The sequence below is a fragment of the Hyla sarda genome, chromosome 1 (genome assembly GCF_029499605.1).
Source record: "Hyla sarda isolate aHylSar1 chromosome 1, aHylSar1.hap1, whole genome shotgun sequence".
Classification (NCBI taxonomy): domain Eukaryota; kingdom Metazoa; phylum Chordata; class Amphibia; order Anura; family Hylidae; genus Hyla; species Hyla sarda.
This window is the reverse complement of record NC_079189.1, coordinates 558374234-558396207: the sequence shown is the minus strand read 5'-3', so window position 1 is coordinate 558396207 and position 21974 is coordinate 558374234. Positions and strand designations below refer to the sequence as shown.

Genomic DNA, 21974 nt, shown 5'->3' with positions numbered 1-21974 from the left:
TACCCCAAAAGTAAAAGCAAACCCTGCAAAGTAACGAACCATCAAACTATCTGTATTAGCAATATTTATATTTTATTTGTTATTTATTTTAAATAAAAAATAATTTCTGCGGGGGGGGGGGGGGGGGTTACAACCTTTTAGATTAACCTTTATTTCTTTGGTTTGCCATAGTCTTCGGAAGTAAAATAAATGTTAGATCATTTAAGTTTGCTGGACTTCATATGGACTATTTTTGGACACGAAACCCCAGCTTCATACAGACCTGCTGTTGGATTACTATTGCAAAACAGTGACAGGTTCCCTTTAAAGGAAAACTGTCAGCTTTCTCCCCCTGCACCAACCATCGGTACTGGCTGGTAGTGTGGGGGACGCTGATCAGTTTGATCCTTATCGTGTCCAGATCCACCGCGCTGTTCGGCCCTAATCTTCTATTTTCTGGATATGCTAATGATGTGCTAACTGGCACTCTGACGTCAGTGCCGCCGGCCGCAGCGCTGCCCAGCTCATCAATATTCCTCCCCTCCCTCCGCCTCTCCCTATTCCAAAACCACAAGTCCCAGCATTACAGGACTGGCAAAGGATGGCACACATGAAAGACATAGAAACATATACTGTATAAAATGTATGCATAAAAATAAAAAATAAATCACTGTACTTTTAGCACTAAACCTTTGCATTTATTTGGGATGTAAGAGGTGGTAGTAGAGTACAGGCAATCTTCAATAATATTTGTGTGTGTGTACATGTACAGCATAAAACCAGAGAGGAGAGGGTTACAGAGCCAGGCTGCCAGGCTCCCCAGAGCAGTAAGTAAGCAAAGTGAGGGAGGGGGAGGAGTCATCTCAGGGCAGGCAAGAGGGACACGCCCCCTCCCTTTGAAAGGATGAAAAAGACATTGAGCAGCTATAATATGCTATTTTTCAGTGAAATATCGGTGATAGATACATGATAAAAATGACATGTACATTATCAGGATTAGGTACTGAGTATAACAATTTTGTTTTTATGGGATCTGACAGATACGAAGGGCAGCTTATTATAATGCCATGTCTACTGGACTATAATAACCAATAGCTGTGTATATAAACCTCCCCTCCTGATGACAGATCCATTTAAAAAAAAACAGAACTAGTCCCATCATTTCAGATGGCCAACTCATCTAGAGTGAACTATAAAACCTGAATATGATAAACTGTACTAACCGTGCTGCTTAGCAACAGCTGGAGGCACCCTGGTTGAGAAACACGGATCTACATGCTTTATAAATATTCCAACTGAAAAGTCTTACATAATGTAAGATATAATATTTTGTTTTAAGAAAAGCCTCAGGTGTAAACCACATTGAACCCCCCCCCCCCCCCCCAGTTACAGAACCTTCACTAGAAGAATATAGAAAATCCAGCCCAACTACACATTAAATTCCTAGGGTTTTGCAAAGCAAATCCCCGATCTGAACATCTGAGGACATTTCCATAACCTTCAGCCTGACAGTACATTTAGCAATAGGCCTTTCCTATCCCGCATTTTGCATGGTGGCAGGAACATAGTTTATTCAAATAGACATGGAAATGATATATTTGATACTTTACCGTCTTCCAGCAACAGGTGTGAGCGAGAGGATTTATGGAGAGCTTGTGCTTACAGCAACATTCCAAAAACCTGGAGAAACAAAGCGAACATGGAAGATAATGTCGGCCGTGGTGTAATGCTGGGAGGGCTGCAGCAGAGCCGTGGGCCCGTACAGGAGAGCCCCTGCGATCAGACACTTATAAGTGTAACACTGCAGATCTCCATTAAAGACACAGACAATTTTATTTTTGCGTTTTCCTTTTTTCCTCCTCGCCTTAAAGGGGTACTTTGCTGCTCAGCGTTTGTAACAAACGGTTCCGAATGTTGGAGCTGGCAGCTCGTGACATCATAGCTCCTCCCCCTCCTGATGTCACGCCCCACCCCCTCAATGCAAGTCTATGGGAGGGGGCAGTCACGCCCCCTCCCATAGACTTGCATTGAGGGAGCGTGATGTGACGTCATGAAGGGGGCGGGGCTATGACCTCACGAGCTCCCGGCGCCAGCTCCAGCATTCAAAACAGTTTGTTCCAAACGCTGAGCAGCGGAGTACCCCTTTAAGCCATAAGTATTTTATATTTTCATCCATAGACCCACATAAGGGCTTGTGTTTTTCCATGACCAATTGTACTTTGTAATGACATCACTCGCTTTCACGCTGTCCACTTTACAGTAAAGATAACATGTTTTCTCTATTCTGTGGTCAATACAATTAAAATGATACCCATGATTACACACTTTATTATTGTACTGCTTTTAAATAAACTCAAATTTTCCCCCCCAAAATATGTATGTTTAAGTTGTCCTATTTTTACCACCTATAACTTTCTCATTTTTCTGTACACATGGCTGTCTGAGGGCACATTTATTGCACCATGATCTGTAGTTTTTTTTTCAGTACCCCTTTTGCGTAAATGTAACTATTTGATCACATTCCATAAATAATAAAATGCGATGTGACCAAAACACAGCAGACCAGGGAAGAAGACCCTGAAAGAGCAGCGGAGGAAGGTGATGGGACCTCCGTCCGCCATCTTTGATAATCGGATTCCCACGGCTGTGCCACGAGCGATCCGATCAAAGTGCCCCTTTGCCACAGATGCTGTGATCTGTATTGCATCTCAGGGGTTAATGGCGATCCCGCTGATGTCCGCCATTACCGGAGGGTCCCTGGCTACCGATGGCACTGTTCTGGTGCTTGCGTCATGTACAGGATGTAAATGTACACCCTGTTGCGCCAAGTCCCAGTGGATCAGGATCTACATTTACATCCAATGTCCTTAAGGAGGTACTCTGCTGGAAAACTTTTTTTTTTTGTTAAATCAACTAGTGCCAGAAAGTTAAACAGATTTGTAAATGACTTCTATTTAAAAAAAAAATATCTTAATCCTTCCAGTACTTAGCTGCTATATGCTCCACAGGAAGTTCTTTTCTTTTTGAATTTTCTTTCTGTCAGACCACAGTGGTCTCTGCTGACACCTTTGTCCATTTTAGGAACTGTCCAGAGTGTGTCTGCATAGAGCACTGTGGACAAGACAAAAAAAAGAAATTCAAAAAGAAAAGAACTTCCTCTGGAGCATACAGCTGCTAATAAGTACTGAAAGGATTAAGATTTTTAAATAGAAGTAATTTACAAATCTGTTTAATTTTCTGGCATCAGTGGATTTAAAAAATAAATAAATAACATAATATATATATATACATATATATATATATATATATATATATATATATATATATATACATACACATATATATATATATATATATATATATATATATATATATATATATATATATATATATATATATATATATATATATATGTTTTCCAGCAGAGTACCCCTTTAACACCTAAGGGCGTACCTGTCGGATCACAAAAAAAAATAAAAAATAAAAAATAAAAAAATTATATGTTACACAGTACCTAATCCTGATTATGTACATGTAATTTTTATGTCTCTATCACCCATATTTCACTAAAAAATTGCATATTACAGCTGCTCACTGTCTTTTCCATCTTCCCAAAGGTAGGGTGCGTGTCCCTCTCTTGCCTGCACAGTGACGACTCCTCCCCCTACCTCATTCTGCCGAATTACTACTCTTGGAGAAGCCTGGTCTGTAACCCTTTCCTCTCTGGTTTTATGCTGTACACACACACACACTGATTATTGGAGATTGCCTGTACTCTACCACCAAAGACAATATGATGAGTGTATAACTTACATCTTCCTAAATTAGTGCAAAGGTTTAGTGCTAAAAGTACAGTGTTTTTTTATGCAAACATTTTATATATGTTTCTATGTCATTCATGTGTATCACCCTTTGGCAGTCCTGTAATGCTGGGACTAGTTTTGAATAGTTGGAGGTAAAGTGTTTGGATAACTCTTTTTTGCAGCAGTGTTGCCTTCAGCTGTGTGCCTAAAGCTTTTGCAAAACTACAACTCCCAGCATGTCCAGACATCCTTTGACTGTCCAGGCATGCTTGGAGATGTAATTATGCAACAGCTGGAGGCACATGTTGGGTAAAACTCTGTGTTACTGCAGTGTTGCTGCAAGCTGTGTTCCTCCTGCAGCCTTGTTCAGTCAGTCATCTCCTTGACCCTTGGACACACTCATGCTACTGTGGGACTCCGTGTCCCAGGAGGTATGGGGACCTCTAGTGGTGGGATTATAAAAGGCAGTTTTCTTTTATAAAAAGTTAAAATCTTTTAAGAATATATTCGAAAACTATTGTTTTGCCAAGATGTACAACATATAAAGAGTTTTTATATCTGACAGTGCCCATTTTAGGATGACGGGCGTACCAGACGGCTAATATTGCGGGACCCGTGGCTAATACCGGACATCACCGATCGCGGTGATCGGTGCCCTGCATTAACCCCTTAGACGTCGCAATCAAAGTTGATCACGGCGTCTAAGATAAAAATAAAAAACACAGTCCTGGCAGCTCAGCGGTGCTGATAAGGACCACTGGGTAAGACCGCAGTGTCCCATTCAGCTTAAAGGACGGTGGGAGGGACCTTACCTGCCTCCTCGCCGTCCGATCGTTGCTCTGAAGCTCCAGTCAGCCATGGCAGGCTGGAGCAGCAGAGCACTGATAACACTGATCTATGTTATGACATAGCATTGAACAGTATGTAATCCAAGGATTAAAAAAGTTAATAAATATGATTTAACCCTTTCAATATAAGTTTGAATCACCTCCCTTTTCCCATTAAAAAAAAAAAAAAAAAAAAAAAAAAAAAAAAAAGTAAAACATACATATGTGGTATCACCATTAAAACCACATGGTCAATGGTGTAAAAAAAATTATGTGTGTGTATTTTTGGTCACTTGTATACCCAAAAAAGTATTAAAAAAACTATCAAAAAGTCCCATCAAAACAAATATGTTACTGATAACAATTACAGATCATGGCGCAAAAAATGAGCCCTCACACATCCCTATATATGGAAAAATAAAAAAAAAGTTATAGATCTCAGAAGAGGACATGTTTAAACTTACAAATTTTGGTGCAAAAAGTTATTTTTTTTAACAGAAGTAAAACAAAATCAAATCTATATACATTTGCTATAATTTTAATTGTATGGACCTACAGAATAAAGATAAAGATATAATTTTTTTCAATTTTGCCCCACAAATATTTTGTTTCTTGTTTCTGTTTTTTTTCTGATTGACGTTATTACAAGTATTACAAGTAAGTAAAATTGGTAGCACAAAAAAACAATCCCTCATATGGGTCTGTAGGTAGAAAACTGAATGTGTTACGATTTTGTTAAGAGGAAAAAAACTAAAGTGCAAAAATAAAAAAAATAAAAAACAGTGGTCCTTAAGGGGTAAAAGAAAGACAATTTCTATTTTTGCACTTTTGTTTTTTCCTACTCGCCCTATCTTATTTTTTCATCTACACCCCCAAATGAGAGCTTGTTTACTGTGAGACCAATTGTACTTTGTAATGACACCTTTCATTTTTCCATAACATACACTCCAAGTCGAAACAAATTTTTTTTTTTTTTTTTTTTTTTTACACTTGGTCCCCTTTCTCAGGGTGGGTTCACACTACGTTTTCCCCCATACGGCAGGGGGGAGCTAAAACCTCGCGCTCCCGTATGCCTTCGTATGCGCTCCCATATGTCATTCATTTCAATGAGCCGGCCGGAGTGAAACGTTCGGTCCTGTCGGCTCATTTTTGCGCCGTATGCGCTTTTACAACCGGACCTAAAACCGTGGTTGACCAGAGTTTTAGGTCCGGTTGTAAAAGCGCATACGGCGCAAAAATGAGCCGACCGGACCGAACGTTTCACTCCGGCCGGCTCATTGAAATGAATGACATATGGGAGCGCATACGAAGGCATACGGGAGCGCAAGGTTTTAGCTCCCCCCCTGCCGTATGCGCTCCCGTATGGGAGAAAACGTAGTGTGAACCCAGCCTCATACAGATCAATGCAGTCCTATTTAACTGCATGAATCTGCACTTCATTGGTAGAGCCTGCTCCAGCCAGGCTCTATCAACTACTGACCTGAGAGAAGCAGAAGTAAGCCCCCTGGCTACTTCTGCAGTGGATTGCTAACCCGTAACTGCGCTTTGGGGGGGGGGGGGGGGTGCGTGGACTGTTCGATTCACCCCACTAGACACCAGAGACAGATTAAAGGTCCCTTTAGATGATCCTGTCAGGTTTGACAGCAGCAGTCTAAAGGGTAAATAGCTGGCCACGGCAAGCGCCACATGCCAGCTATTAGTGGCAGCACCTAGCTACTGAAATCAGGAGCCCGGAGCCCGCTCCATACACCCGAGTGGCACCATGGCAGACTAGATCCGTCATGGGTCGCGAAGGGGTTCGTTTAATAGGTGAAAGGAATAGCATCTTTACAATGGCTCCTGACAGCCACACTCCATACAATATTTAAGAGATCAATGGGGTGACTTGGTCAGATTGAGATTTGGGGAATTTGGAAGCCAAGACATGTCTGTTAGTCAAGTCTGATCAATGGAGGTCTCAGCTCACAATTTAGAGAACGTAAAGGGGAACTCTGCTGCCCCAGCATTTTGAAACATTCTGTTCTGAATGCTTGGAGCGGGCAGCGGGGGTCATGATGTCACGACCACACCCCCTCAATGGAAGTCTATGGGAGGGGGCATGGCAACTACCACGCCCCCTCCCATAGACTTCCATTGAGGGGGTGTGGCTTGACGTCATGAGGGGCATGGCTGTGACGTCACGAACACTACCGCCCACACCCAGCTTTCTAAACAAACACTGGGTGCTGCACAGAGATCGCAGGGGTCCCCAGCGGCAGGACCCCCGCGATTAGACATCTTATGCCCTATCCTTTCGATAGGGGATAAGATGTCTAGGGGCGGAGTACCCCTTTAAAGGATCTGCTGCTAACGTCTTGGTACCAGATAGCACAGGACACCTATGGAGGTCTTGTAGAGTTCAGGACTCGATTGGGATGGGTCAGCATGAGGGAAATTTACACATTATAAACCACTTTATATTGCATTTTAAGATTTTGACTGATCTGTGAATAACAATAATAATCATAATATTATATATAAGGTATTAACGGCAAACATAACACAAGACGCGATCAATCAAATCCTCATAAGATCCACTAATGTGTAACAATGAAGGGGCCATGATGACACGCATGCATTACATGCCAAAATTGTGCTGCAACCCAGCTTTCCGAGAAACCTGCACAGCAATTCTACCTATGGTTGCAGTAATGGAAGGAATGAATCACTGCATAGAAGGCATACATGATATACTTAGTAAGGTCGTGTGGGAGCCAATCTACGTGTGTGTGTGTGTGTGGGGGGGGGGGGGGGGGGGGGGGGTTCAGCTCAGCCACATGGTTGGGTTCAGAAGCAGCACAGGAATACCGACCTTTTAGCCTGGGATATGATGGAGCGCACAGAATACAGAGCCCGGGGCTTGTCTGGAGGCAGATCTCTAGCACTGTACAGCCGGTCTTCCACCTGATATCAGACAAGGACGCGTTAATAAAAGAACCGAGGGGAGTAATAAGGACATTATTTTATTTGATATCTCATGTGTCGCAGTGGTCTCCAAATTGTGGCCCTCTAGCTGTTGCAAAACTACAACTCCCAGCATGCCCGGACAGCCAACATGGTTTGGAGACCACTGCACATACTATACATTGTTAATACTTTGATAGATGAGCGCACAGGCCTCATCCTCTACCTACCTGTTTAGTATCTTCTTTCATGAACCAATGTTTAAAGTATTTTCCTATACATTCGCCTTCAGAAATAAAAACTGAGCCATCGCCCGGGTGGATTTCCACCAAGTTGGTTCCATCCAAAATTAATCTGGTAGAAATGAGATAAATAAGCCAAACCGTGGATAAAGCATAAGAGTTAAAGGGGTACTCCACCCCTAGACATCTTATCCCCTATCCAAAGGATAGGGGATAAGATGTCTGATGGCGGGGGTCCCGTCGCTGGGGACCCCCGCATTCTACCATGCAGCACCCACCTGTAACTGCTTCCGGAACCGCCGGAGGCCCTCAGGCTAATACCATCCCAACCACGAGAACGGAAGATCGTGACGTCACGACTCCGCCCCCGTGTGACATCACACCCGCCCCCTCAATGCAAGTCTATGGGAGGGGGCGTGAAGTTGTCACGCCCCCTCCCATAGACTTGCATTGAGGGGTCGGGTGTGACGTCACACGGGGGCGGAGTCGTGACGTCACGATCTTCCGTTCTCGTGGTCGGGATGGTATTAGCCTCCATGCAATGTGTAGCATTAAAGGGGTATTCCAGGTATTTTGTTATATATCAACAGGCTCCAGAAAGTTAAACAGATTGGTAAATTACTTCTATTAAAAAAATCTTAATCCTTTCAGTACTTATGAGCTGCAGAAGTTGAGTTGTTCTTTTCTGTCTAAGTGCTCTCTGATGACACCTGTCTCGGGAACTGTCCAGAGTAGAAGCAAATCCCTTAGGCAAACCTCTTCTACTCTGTGCAGTTCCCGAGACAAGCAGAGATGTCAGCAGAGAACACTGTTGCCAGACAGAACAGAACAACTCAACTTCAGCAGCTGATAATTATTTTAAGGATTCATTTTTTTTTTTATAGAAGTAATTTACAAATCTGTTTAATTTTCTGGAGCCAGTTGATATAAAAAAAAAAAAAAAAAAAGGGTTTTCCTGGAATACCCCTTTAATGCTACACATGGCATGGAGTTGAATTGTGCAGGGGACACACAATGGCTACATGACCACCCACTGGTAATGTAAAGAAGGTTGTGTAGGAGAGAATGCATGTATACATCAGTGTAAATTCATTTCAAAATAGGACAGTGGGGCAAAACGTCACATTAGGTCTTACTTTATTGCAAAAGTATTAGAATGTAATGTCCTTGGACATTAGTGTCCTAAAAGATGCTCACTGCCATGTTTTACATGTTTTCCCTATAGAAGTCACTATGGGAGAGATTTATCAAAACCTGTGCAGAGGAAGAGGGGTGCAGTTGCCCATGGCAACCAATCAGATTGCTTCTTTCATTTTTAAAGAGACCTGTGAAAAATGAAAGCAGCGATCTGATTGGTTGCCATGGGCAACTGCACCACTCTTCCTCTACACACGTTTTGATAAATCTCCCCCTATGTGTCTAGTTAAGACAAACCATGTGCAGAACCCTTTTAGGGTAGGGTCACACAAAGCGCACGCTGCGGGAAATACGCTGCAGATTTAGCTACGAGCAGATTTAGCTACCCTGTTACAGCCCTGTTTGCGTAGTAAGGTTTGGAGGTGGGCCCATCATGCTGACGTGACGGTGACGTACGGGCCCAGTGATTCAGCTCGAGCAGAATCCGTAGTGTATTTCCTGCAGCGTAAAATATATTATATATATATATATAAAATACATACAGTGAGCCCTCGACCTACAATGGCCCCGACATACGATCATTTCAACATACGATGGCCTTTAGAGGCCATCGCATGTTGAAGGCAGCATCAACATACGATGTTCTTGTATGTCGGGGCCATCGCATAAACGGCTATCGGGCAGCGCAGACTGCTTCAGCTGCCACCGGAGAGCAGTTTACGGTGCCCCGTGTGGTCCGCTGACGATCACTTACCTGTCCTCGGGGCTCCGGCGCGTCCTCTTCGGGATCCCCTGCATCGTCGGCGCTCTCCAGCGTTGTCATCACGTCGCTGCGCACGCCGTCCCGTCATCCAATAGGAGCGGTATGCGTAGTGACGTGATGGCGGCGACGGAGAGCGAGGATCCCGGGGAAGCAGAGGCCTTGCCGGAGCCTCGGGGACACCCCAGGGACGCGGCGACAGCGATGGAGGGCGACATCCCGGGCAGCGGTGACAATCCGGAGCGGCGGGGACAGGTGAGTATAACCTCCAATACCAGTGGTCTGCAACCTGCGGACCTCCAGATGTTGCAAAACTACAACTCCCAGCATGCCCGGACAGCCGTTGGCTGTCCGGGCATGCTGGGTGTTGTAGTTTTGCAACATCTGGAGGTCCGCAGGTTGCAGACCACTGTCCTATACTTTACAATGCACGGATCCCTCAACATACGATGGTTTCAACAAACGATGGTCCATTTGGAACGGATTACCATCGTATGTTGAGGGACCACTGTATAATGTCAATGCTCTACTTGTGACCCTACCCTTAAGGGTGTATGTTCACACATAGCGATAATTTTTTTTGCATCAGTTTTTGTCTTTTCTTTCTTCTGTGCATGCAAAGTTTGAAAACTGGACATAACTAGAAAGTACAAAAAATATGTATACAAACTCGCCAAACATCAGTGTTAATTTTTACCATACGCCAGGCTGCATTCACACCATGTTTGGAAAATACGGCAGCCGAATCTGGCAGAGGAATTTCAAAACCACCTTCTGCCGAACCCAGGTGTACCCAAATTATTTAAACGAGGAGACCGGAGTCCGCTGGCGACACCAGTCGGCACATTTTCCCACCCTATCAAGTTTTTGAGCCAAATTAAAAAGCGCAACAGACCACAGTTCCAATCCAGTTTAAAAATGGGATACAGTGGGAAAATGAGCCGAGTGGTGTCCCTAGCGGACTCTGGTCACCTCACTGAAATTAAAGGGGTTATCCACCATAAGGTTATTTAAGTACGTACCTGCCAGACAGTAATGGACATGCTTAGGAAGGATCTGCACTTGTCTTGGGGCTAAATGGCTAGGTTGTGAGATTACCATAATGCTGTGGCTATCACTTTGTGAACCGGGCATTTCCTGTTGGATTTCGTTCTCAAACTACACATCCCATAGTTCCATGCTTGTAAGTTTGAGGTCACTTTCCCACACATCAGCCACCCTACCCATTGAAACACAAATGAGTTGCATTCCATTTAAAAGACCAGTGTTTTCTAACCAGGGGGCCAACAGCTGTTGCAAAATGATCTCTCTCCCACTCAGCGACCCCTCCACCCATTGAAGCAGACAAGACTCCCTGTCCTCAGCTGACTAGTGATGTCAGGTCTCAACGCACTGCAACCTGGGAAAACCTGAGACCTGAGTAATTTTGTATGCTGTTAATAAATAAATATTGGCGCAAAAATCACAGAAGAATTGTGAGAAAACCGTGACACACTAGTACAGACACTATATTATGAACTACACTAACTTTACTGCCCCTGTAGTATAGTCAAATAAAAAAAATAAAAAATCCTGGAATACCTCTTAGAGGACAGCATGCATACGACAGGAGGCGGTTTTGAAATTCCCCTGCCAGATAGAGCTTTAGAGTTCTGTTTGTAGTCAGGTTTTATGGCCAGACAAAAAAAAAAAAAATAAAAAAAAAAAAAAAAAAAAGACAACAAACAGGACTGAAGCAAACTGATGACCTGACCACAAAAATGCCCCATAGACATCAATGGGATGAATTCTCGTCAGTTTTTCTGTCTCTTTGCCGTATGACTTGACCAGAACACAAAACCGCTGATGTGAAACAAGCCTCAGTGAGATGTCAACCAAAGTGTAACATAAGTATGTTCGTGGGTTTTCTAATATAAATACCAATTAAAGAATAACAGTGTCTCACCGGTAGAGGATGTCCGTGTAGATCACCACCTTCAATGGCAATGGATTTACAGCCAGCAGGTTCTCTTCTTCCAAAGAGAAGTTACAAAAACCCAATCTGTAATAAGGAAGAGGGCGGTCAGGAGTACAGACGGCTCAGACACGGCCTGGATCTGCTCATATAGCACATACAGTAAGTACATTGATATGACAGTGCTGGTTTGTTTCCAATTAAGGCTGCATTCACACCACGTTTTTGCAGTACAGTTCCCGTATCAGGTTTATGAAAAACGGATTCCTCAAAACCTGACTAATCTGTATCAAAACTTGTGTACAAATTTTAATCCTTATACGGTTAAAAACCGTACACAGTTTGAAAAATGATGTCCGGCTGCATAAAGTTTTTAAGAAAAAAACGTATACGCTTTTAACTTTTCACTCCATTATGAATAAAGTTTCACTTGTTTGATTTAAATTACATGAAAAAAAAAAAAACTGTGCAAAGTCAAAAACCGGATGGTGCAAACCGGATGGAACCAAGCGCACATACCGTTCCCATTGACTCCCATGTTATAAAAAAAAAAAAAAAAAACACACATATACAGTTTAATAGGTTTTTCACCAGGACCAAAAACCGTGGTAGGCTACGGCTTTGGGTACAGGAAAAAAAAATCGGATGCAGCCGGATGCATTGTTTGACATACGGTTTTCAATACGATTCTGTACGGTTTTCACATTGAAAATGCATAAGGAAACTGTATTGCAAAAACGTGGTGTGAATGCACCCCAACATAGAAAAACCTATTTATACAATGGAGCAGAAACCCACACTATACCCTTATACCAGTGGTCTCAAAACTGTGGGCCTCCAGATGCTGCAAAACTACAACTCCCTGCAAGCCCGGACAGCCGTTGGTAGTTCTTTTCTTTTTGAATTTCCTTTCTGCCTGACCACAATGCTCTCTGCTGACACCTCTGTCCATTTTAGGAACTGCCTGGGGCAGGAGAGGTTTCCTATGGGGATTTGCTTTTACTCTGGACAGTTCCTAAAATGGACAGAGGTGTCAGCAGAGAGCACTGTGGTCAGGCAGAAAGTAAATTCAAAAAGAAAAGAACCTCCTCTGGAAAATACAGTAGCTGATAAGTACTGGAAAGATTACGATTTTTTTCCCAGTAGCGAACCCCTTTAAAGGGGTACTCCACCCCTAGACATCTTATCCCCTATCCAAAGGATAGGGGATAAGATGTCTGATCGCCGGGGTCCCACTGCGGGGGACCCCGGGGATCGCTGCTGCAGCACCCCGCTATCATTACTGCACAGAGCGAGTTCACTCTGCACGTAATGACGGGCAATACAGGGGCCGGAGCATCGTTAAGTCACGGCTCCGCCCCTCGTGACATCACGGCCCGCCCCCGTCAATACAAGTCTATGGGAGGGGGCGTGGCGGTCGTCACGCCCCTGCCATAGACTTGCATTAAGGGGACAGGCTGTGATGTCATGAGGGGCGGAGCCATGACGTCACGCTGCTCCGTCCCATGTGTCGCCCATCATTACGCACAGAGCGATCTCGCTCTGTGCTGTAATGATAGCGGGGTGCCGCAGCGGCGATCCCCGGGGTCCCCAGCAGCGGGACCGTGGCGATCTAACACCTTATCCCCTATCCTTTGAATAGGGGATAAGATGCCAGGGGCGGAGTACCCCTTTAAGCATGTGTTATGTCAGTGGATCTCTGACTGTTATTCCTCCGCAGGTACGATGCACATCATTGTTTTATTCTCAGTGTGGGTATGAATAAACTTGCACTGGACGTAACCCGGCAGATCTGATGTTTTCCTGAGAGCACATACTGTATTGTCCATAATAAGCCATAAAGATTAGAAGCAGCTTCATTAGATTTCATTATTATACTCAACTTGTTCTAGACTTCTGAAGAACTACCGTATATACTCGAGTATATACGGTATATGAAACTCTGCCACCAAGGAAGGAGACAGCTCAAGTAGATGTTAGGTAGGATTTTAATGGCTGGCTATACAGATACATTTTTGCCAAGTCCGCAGGGTTCAGGGGCTTCCCCAATGACAAATGTCAGGGGAGTGAAGGATTAGGCATGTTGTATTTTAACCCCTTAAGGAACAGGCCAATTTTATTTTTGCATTTTCGTTTTTTCCTCCTCGCCTTCTAAAAATCATAACTCTTTTATATTTCCATCCACAGACCCATATGAGGGCTTGTTTTTTGCGTCACCAATTTTACTTTGTAATTACATCACTTATTTTACCATAAAATGTACGGCGCAACCAAACAAATATGTATGAGGGAAAATTGAAAAGAAAACTGCAATTTAGCAAACTTTGGAAGGTTTTGTTTTCACGCTGTACACTTTCTGGTAAAAATTACATGTTTTCTTTATTCTGTGGGTCAATACGATTAAAATGATATCCATGTTATATGCTTTTCTATAATTGTACCGCTTAAAAAAAAATCTCAAGCCATTTTAACAAAATGAGTATGTTTGAAATTGCCCTATTTTGACCACCTATAAAAAATAAGGGGTAATTTTTTGCGCCATGATCTGTAGTATTTCAGTACCTCTTTTGCTTAGGTTTTACTTTTTATAGATTTTTAATTAATTTTTTTGGAATAAAATGTGACAAAAAAGCAGCAATTTTGGACTTTATTTTTTTACCTTTACGCCGTTCACCATACGGGATAATTAACAATATATTTTAATAGTTCAGACTTTTACACACACGGCGATACCAAATATGTGTATTCATTATTTTTTTTCGCTTTTTTGGGGGTAAAATGGGAAAAACTGACATTTTACTATTTTATTGGGGGAAGGGGATTTTTCACATTTTGATTGCTAATACTGTTCAATGCTATGTATAGGACATAGCACTGATCAGTATTATCGGTCATCTTCTGCTCTGGTCTGCTTGATCTCAGACCAGAGCAGAAGACCCCGGGAGACAGCTGGAGCCAGGTGAGGGGACCTCGGGCCGCCATGCTGGATGATCGGATCCCCAGCAGCAGCATTGCGGGGCGTTCCGATCATCCATGCAAAGTACCGCACTGCCACAGATACCGTGATCTGTATTGATGACGGCATCTGAGGGGTTAATGGCGGACATCCGCACGATCGCGGATGTCCGCCATTACCGGTGGGGTCCCTGGCTGCTGATAGCAACCGGGACCTGCCGCGCATGACACGAGAACCGGTCTGTTAAGTACCACGGCACCATGACGTACATATAAGTCCATAGTCGTTAAGGGGTTAAAGGGGTATTCCATGAAAAAAAAAAAATTTTTCATATGAACTGACTCCATTAAAAACATCTTAATCCTTCCAGCTGCTGAAGTTGAGTTGTTCTTTCCAGTCTGACCACAGTGCTCTCTGCTGACACCTCTGTCTGACTTAGGAACTGTCCAGAGCAGGAGAGGTTTGCTATGGGGATTTTCTCCTACTCTGGACAGTTCCTGAGACAGACAGAAGTGTCAGCAGAGAATACTGTTGTAAGACAGAAAAAAAAAAACTCAACTTCAGCATCTGATAAGTACTGGTAGGATTAAGATTTTTTAATAGAAGTAATTTACAAATCTGTTTAACTTTCTGGAGCCAGTTGATATGAAAAAAAAAATTTATTTCATGGAATGCCCCTTTAAGTGCCTGATCTTTTTGTTCTCAGGGAGATAAGATGCCACCAGAGGAGCCTGGTAGCAGCTTTTTTCCCTCAGAACACATGCATGCTCAGCAGAGCTAAGTATGCATGAGTATTGGGGGATAAGGAAATATCATGTGTGTCAGATTAAGACAAAAAGGAACAGTACCTTTATCAAGCAGACTAGAAAATTGGTTCAAGGGTCATGATAAGGTTAAACAGTAGTGGCCCTGTATGTTCTTCACTATAGGTCCCCTCATTTCTCTCCTGAGTGGGATGTGACACCTACCTGTGCATGTGTGTAGCAGAGCAGGTTAGAGGTAATGCATGAGGTAAAACAGACCCTGTTCTCTGTAAGAAATAGGAGTCAGTCACTGTCTCCTCTGTGCGCGCAGATGGATGAATTTTACTTTGATGGACAGACTCCTTGTGGAGGTGAAAAGCTAGACCCATGGGATACTGAAACGGCTGTGGACAGTCGGCCACGGAGAAGCGCTGCACCAGCCACGTATACTGAGAAGCATGCTTTGTCTGACATAACGGAGACGCCTCCTGTAGGACACAGGAGGAATAGATGGTCCTGCTTCTTGTGGTCTCAGTCTCTGTTATTTCCGGGTCAGCATTCGTTTTATTGTGGGTTGTGGTTCCTGGAGCGCTGGGCATGCAGCTGAGCTGGCATAAATACTTCACTGTGAACTCTTTCTGTAGAGCGGTCATGTATAAATGAGCATGTCCATCCAATGAGGACACCTTCACACTGCCATCCTCCAGACGTGTCACACAACCAGTGTCATCCTCCAGACCGGGCCACGTAACCTCCGAGATGTCAGTCAGAAGAGTCTGAGGCAAATTTAAAAAGAAAAAAATTCATTAGATTTTAATTATATATCAAGCAACACTTACAAGGGTTTACTGAATGTGATTAGAAATAAATGGCGGCTTTTATCCAGAAACAGCATAACAACTGTCTATGGGCATTTACTTCAGTTGCAATAACTCACACAGCCTATTAGGCAAAATGGTGCTGTTCATGGACGAAAGCAGCATGCTGCAGAAGACATGGCTCTATGCTTAACCCATTAACAACCATGGACGTCTATACTCGTCCATGTGCAGTTAATGGGGTATGATGCCGCGTCATACCGGCCGGCCCCCACGCGGCTGGCTATTAACCCTTTAGATTGCCACTGTCAAAGTTGACAGCGGCGTCTAAGGGTGCCTTTATCCCGTTCCTGGGGGGGGGGGGGGGTTTGGTATCCACTGCTGAGGTAGTCTGAGGGCTTACCTCTCCTGTAGTGCCGGCAGGACCAGACTTTATCAATCGAGCGCAGAGCACACAGATCAATGTGGTTTTATAGAACCACATTGATCTGTATGAGGAATCAATTGATTCCTCAAAAAAAAAAAAAAAAAGTTTTAAAACACACACATTAACCCCTTCCTTATTAAAAGTTTAAATCACCCCCCCCCCCCTATTCCCCCCATATAAAAAAAATACACAAACACAATAAATAAAAAAAATTGGTATCGCCGCATGGGTAAATGTCCGAACTATAAAAATATATCGTTATTTAAACCACACGTTCAATGGCATACGCGCAAAAAAATTCCAAAGTCCAAAATAGCCCTATTTTTGGTCACTTTTTATATCATTAAAAAAATTTATAAAAAGTGATCAAAAAGTCTGATCAAACAAAAATGGTACCAATAACTTCAGGTCACGACGCAAAAAATGAGCCCTCATACCGTCCCGTATGCGGAAAAATAAAGTTATAGGGGTCAGAAGATGACAATTTTAAACATAAATTTTTCTGCATGTAGTTATGATGTTTTTCAGATGTACGACAAAATCAAACCTATATAAGTAGGGTATCATTTTAACCGTATGGACCTACAGAATAAAGATAAAGTGTCATTTTTACCTGAAAAATTTACTGCATAGAAACGGAAGCTCCCAAAAATTACAAAATGCTGTTTCTCCAATTATGTCGTACAATTATTATTTTTTGTTTCGCCATAGATTTTTGGGTAAAATGACTGACGTCATTACAAAGTAGAATTGCTGGCGCAAAAAAAAGGTGCAAATTGAAAGGGTTATAATTTTTTAAGTAGGGTAAGGAGGAAAAAACGAAAGTGCAAAAACAGAAAAACACTTGGTCCTTAAAGGGTTAAAGGGGTACTCCGCCCCTAGACATCTTATCCTCTCCCATAGACTTGCATTGAGGGAGCACGGCTGTGTCATGGGGCACGGAGATCTCAGCTGCGGCACCCAAGACATCTGATGCACAGAACGAACTAAATGGTATGTGGTGTTTTTCCCTGTACTGGACTTCGTAAGTAAAAAAAAAAGGCTATCAACTTTTTTTTAATTACTCCTTTACCTAGCCAACTGTCCTGCTGACAGCACTCTGGCTATGTCTCCCATTGCTCCCCTGCCTTCTCTTAGTGTCAGGGGAAGCAGCAGGGACGGTAGGACTTTGTGCTGATTAGAATAAGGAAAGATGGGAAGGCAGATCACACAGGCAGTAGATAGTGAGGGAAGGATACACAAAGCAGTGTGCAGGAGGGATGGGGTGAATCACATGGGCTGTGTATCCGTAGAGAGATAGGAATACAGCTATGCTGATACAGAGTTTTGGAGGTGGCAGAATCCTGGACACACGGGGAGGTTTATCAAAACCTGTATAGAGGAAGTGCTGTCATTGCCTAAAGCAACCAATCAGATTGCAGCTTTCAGTTTTAGAGCCCTTTCTAAAAGAAAAAATTTGGTTGGCTGCTTGGGGGGGGGGGGGGGGGGGGACGCGGGGGGTAGACGACTCAAAGCAGGTTTAAAAAAAAATGAATATCAGGGAATTTGGATTTAAGGAATGCAGTTTGCAGTTATAACCAACCATAATTGTTATTTTAACTCCTATATTGTGAGAATTGTAACATAAAAGGATAATACACATACGTAAGGCAATTATGCACAGGCTGCATTCACCTTAACTTTACCGCAACAGGTGAGTCCACATTTCACGACATAACTCACGGTTTAGTAGAAATACTCTTCATGTTTTTATTTACTTTTCACAAGAAATCGTCTCTCTGGACAAGGTATAACAGCAAGAAGTTATAACAAAACGGTAGCTTCCCCAGTCATGGCACAATGTTTCACCCCCTTATTCATGCGCATTGACTGCTGGGAACACAAGCACCATAGTAAAAACACAACAGGTGCATAAATAGAGTGGTTTATAAAGTGTTAACATGCGCGTATAGCTTAACCCCTTAAGGACCCAGGCTTTTTCTGTTTTTTCATTTTCAATTTTTCCTCCTTAACTTTAAAAAATCATAACTAAATAATAAAATTTTCACCTAAAATTATATATAATGGCTTAATTTTTGCGTCACTAATTCTACTTTGTAATGACATTAGTCATTTTACCCAAAAATCTACGGTGAAACGGGAAAAAAAATCAATGTGCGACAAAATTGATGAAAAAACACTATTTTGTAAGTTTTGGGGGCTTCTGTTTTTACGCAGTACATTTTTTGTCAAAAATGATACCTTATCTTTATTCTGTAGGTCCATACGGTTAAAATGATACCCTACTTGTATAGGTTTGAATTTGTATCACTTCCGAAAAAAATCATGAATACATGCAGGAAAATTTATACGTTTAAAATGGTCATCTTTGGACCCCTATAACTTTTTTATTTTTCTGTGTTCAGGGCGCTTTGAGGACTCATTTTTTGCGCCGTCATCTGAAGTTTTTAGCGGTACAATTTTTGTTCTGATCAGACTTTTTGATCACTTTTTATTCACTTTTTTGTGGTATAAAAAGTGATCAAAAATGCGCTATTTTGGACTTTGGAATTTTTTTGCGCGTACGCCATTGAACGAGCGGTTTAAAAAGCGGTATATTTTTATAATTCGGACATTTCCGCACACGGCGATACCACATATGTTTATTTTTATTATTATTTACATAATGTTTTTTTTTATTTTTGGAAATGCCGGGTGATTCAAACTTTTATTGGGGGAAGGGATAATTGAAAGGGTTAATGATTTTTGGACACTTTTCGTATGCCATATTATAGCTCCTATAGGGGGCTATAACATTGCATGTACTGATCTTTTACACTGATTGATCCATCTCCATAGGAACGGATCAATCAGTGTTTTCGGCGATTGAATGGTCAAGCCTGGATCTCAGGCTTGAAGCATTCATTCGGCGATCGGACAGCGCAGGAGAAGGTAAGAAGACATCCTCCTGTGCTACAGCTGTTCGGGATGCCGCGATTATACCGCGGCGATCCCGAACAGCTCCCTGAGCTAACCGGCACATTTTACTTTAGTTTTTAGCCGCGCGGCTCAGCTTTGAGCGCGCGGCTAAAGGGTTAATAGCGCGATCAGTGCCGCGCGCTATTAGAGGCGGGTCCCGGCTTCACTATGACGCCGGGCCCGCCGCGATATGATGCGGGGTCACCATGCGTTATATCGTAGGACCGGGACTCATGACGTACGCATACGTCAAGGGTCCTTAAGAGGTTAACCCCTCAACCACGACGGACGTATAATTACGTTCCTGTGGCCTGCTCCCAATCTGTGCAGCGCACTCAGAAGCTGAGCTTGTTTCGTATCTGCGGGGTCCCGGTTGCTATCAGCAACCAGGACCTGTGGCTAATACCGGACATCGATCGGGCTGATGTTCGGTATTAACCATTTAGACACCACAATCAAAGTTGATCACGGCGTCTAAAACGGGAGGATACACTGCCAGTTAGCTCAGCGGAGCTGTGCGGTGAAATCGCGGCATCCCGAACAACTGACAGGACAGAGTGAGGTGTCTTACCTTGCTCCCGGCTGTCCAACTGGCGTTTGATTGCCCCAAGCCTGAAATCCAGGCTTGAGCAATCAAGCACAGAAAACACTGATCAATGCATTCCTATGGCAATGCATTGAACAGTGTTAGGGTATGTTCACACTACGGAATTCCATGGTGTGAACTTAACATTAGTGTGAATGGGTCTCCGCAAGACCCGTTCACACTGCGGAATTTCAGCGGCGGACAATTCCGCCTCTGAAATTGTTCAGCGCAAAGAAAGAACATGTTCATTCTTTGCGCGGAAGTCCGCGAGCACTGCATAGCCGTCAATGGTGACGGCGCAGTGCCGCGCGGTCCTTTCGCCGCCGCCAGCTGCCAGGCTGAATCTCCGCTCGCTGAATTCAATGAGCGGAAATTCCGTTCACACTCTGTAGTGTGAACATACCCTAAGAGATTAGTGCATGCAGTTTTAGAGCCACTAGAGGGGGCTATTAAAATTATTATTTTTTTTTTAAATGAATAAAAAGTGATCAAAAACAAAAATGGTACCAATAAAAACTTCAGATTATGGCGCAAAACATGAGCCATCATACCGCCCCGTTCGTGGAAAAAGAAAAAAGTTATAGGGGTCAGAAGATGACAATTTTAAATGTATAAGTTTTCCTGCATGTAGTTATGATTTTTTCCAGAAGTACGACAAAATCAAACCTATATAAGTAGGGCATCATTTTAACCGTATGGACCTACAGAATAAAAATAAGGTGTCATTTTTACCGAAAAATTTACTCCGTAGAAACGGAAGCCCCCAAAATTAACAAAATGGCGTTTTTTCTTCAATTTTGACGCACAATTTTTTTTTTCCTGTTTCGCTGTAGATTTTTGGGTAAAATGACTGATGTCATTACAAAGTAGAATTGGTGGCGCAATATGGATTTTTAGGTGCAAAATTGAAAGTGTTATGATTTTTTAAAGTGCAAAAACTGAAAAGGCTTGGTTCTTAAGGGGTTAAATTATTCATAAAACAGCATACTGGGTCTTATGAAAACACATTAAAACTACAGTTTTGTTATAACTTCTTTCTGCTATACCTTGTCCAGAGAGACAATTTCTTGTGAAAAAAGTGAATAAAAGCATGAAGAGTACTTCTACTAAACCGTGAGTTATGTCTTGAAATGTGAACTCACCTGTTGCGGTAATGTTAAATTGGCGTGCAGCCTGTGCATAATTGCCCTACGTATGTGTATTAACCATTGTGCAGAGTGGAGTTTTGTGGAGCTCCGAAAGTACGGGCAGAGTTTTCTATGTGACATTAATACAGTGGACTAGTTGTAACATAAAGCCAGTGATCAATCCATGTATCCTCACAGGCAGAGCATCTAATGTGAACTCGTACAAGATGGAGCAGTGTTAACTGGGTAGGAGTATTATACTCCATCATTATTACTCTAACACATACCATGATCTCCTCTGAAGGGACGAGGCGTGCAGGTAAAAATGGACGGCTGGAAAAGGTGTTGCGAAAGATTAGCGCCTGAAGAACTTGTTCCTAAAGATAAAGCAGAAAAAAAAGTTAAAGGGGTTATCCACCATAAGGTGATTTTAGTACGTACCTGGCAGACAGTAATGGACATGCTTAGGAAGGATCGGCGCTTGTCTTGGGGCTAAATGGCTATGTTGTGAGATTACCATAAGATTGTGGCTAGCTTTCTGTGAACTTGTATTTCCTGCTTGACTTTTCTTTTTTTGACTACAAATCCCATAATTCCATTTTCCTCCCTCTCACACATCAGCCACCCCACCCATTGAAACAAAAGACCTGTGGTTTTCAATCAGGGTGCCTACAGCTGTTGCATTAGTTGCAGATTGATCTCTCCACCCATTGA

General features: G+C 42.8%; 1 protein-coding gene across 3 annotated transcripts in view; it reads right to left on the bottom strand.

Moving 5' to 3' along the window:
- Positions 1-21974, bottom strand: part of C1H5orf34 (chromosome 1 C5orf34 homolog) — a 34577-nt gene that overhangs the window by 9079 nt on the left and 3524 nt on the right. For all 3 annotated transcript variants that reach the window (XM_056542143.1, XM_056542134.1, XM_056542153.1), the window contains exons 2-7: positions 21548-21637; positions 15570-16120; positions 11637-11732; positions 7783-7906; positions 7461-7552; positions 1590-1659 (exon numbers count right to left, since the gene is read on the bottom strand). In XM_056542143.1, the coding sequence (XP_056398118.1) occupies positions 1590-1659; positions 7461-7552; positions 7783-7906; positions 11637-11732; positions 15570-16120; positions 21548-21637 (1023 nt within the window). The remainder of the gene's footprint in view (positions 1-1589; positions 1660-7460; positions 7553-7782; positions 7907-11636; positions 11733-15569; positions 16121-21547; positions 21638-21974) is intronic.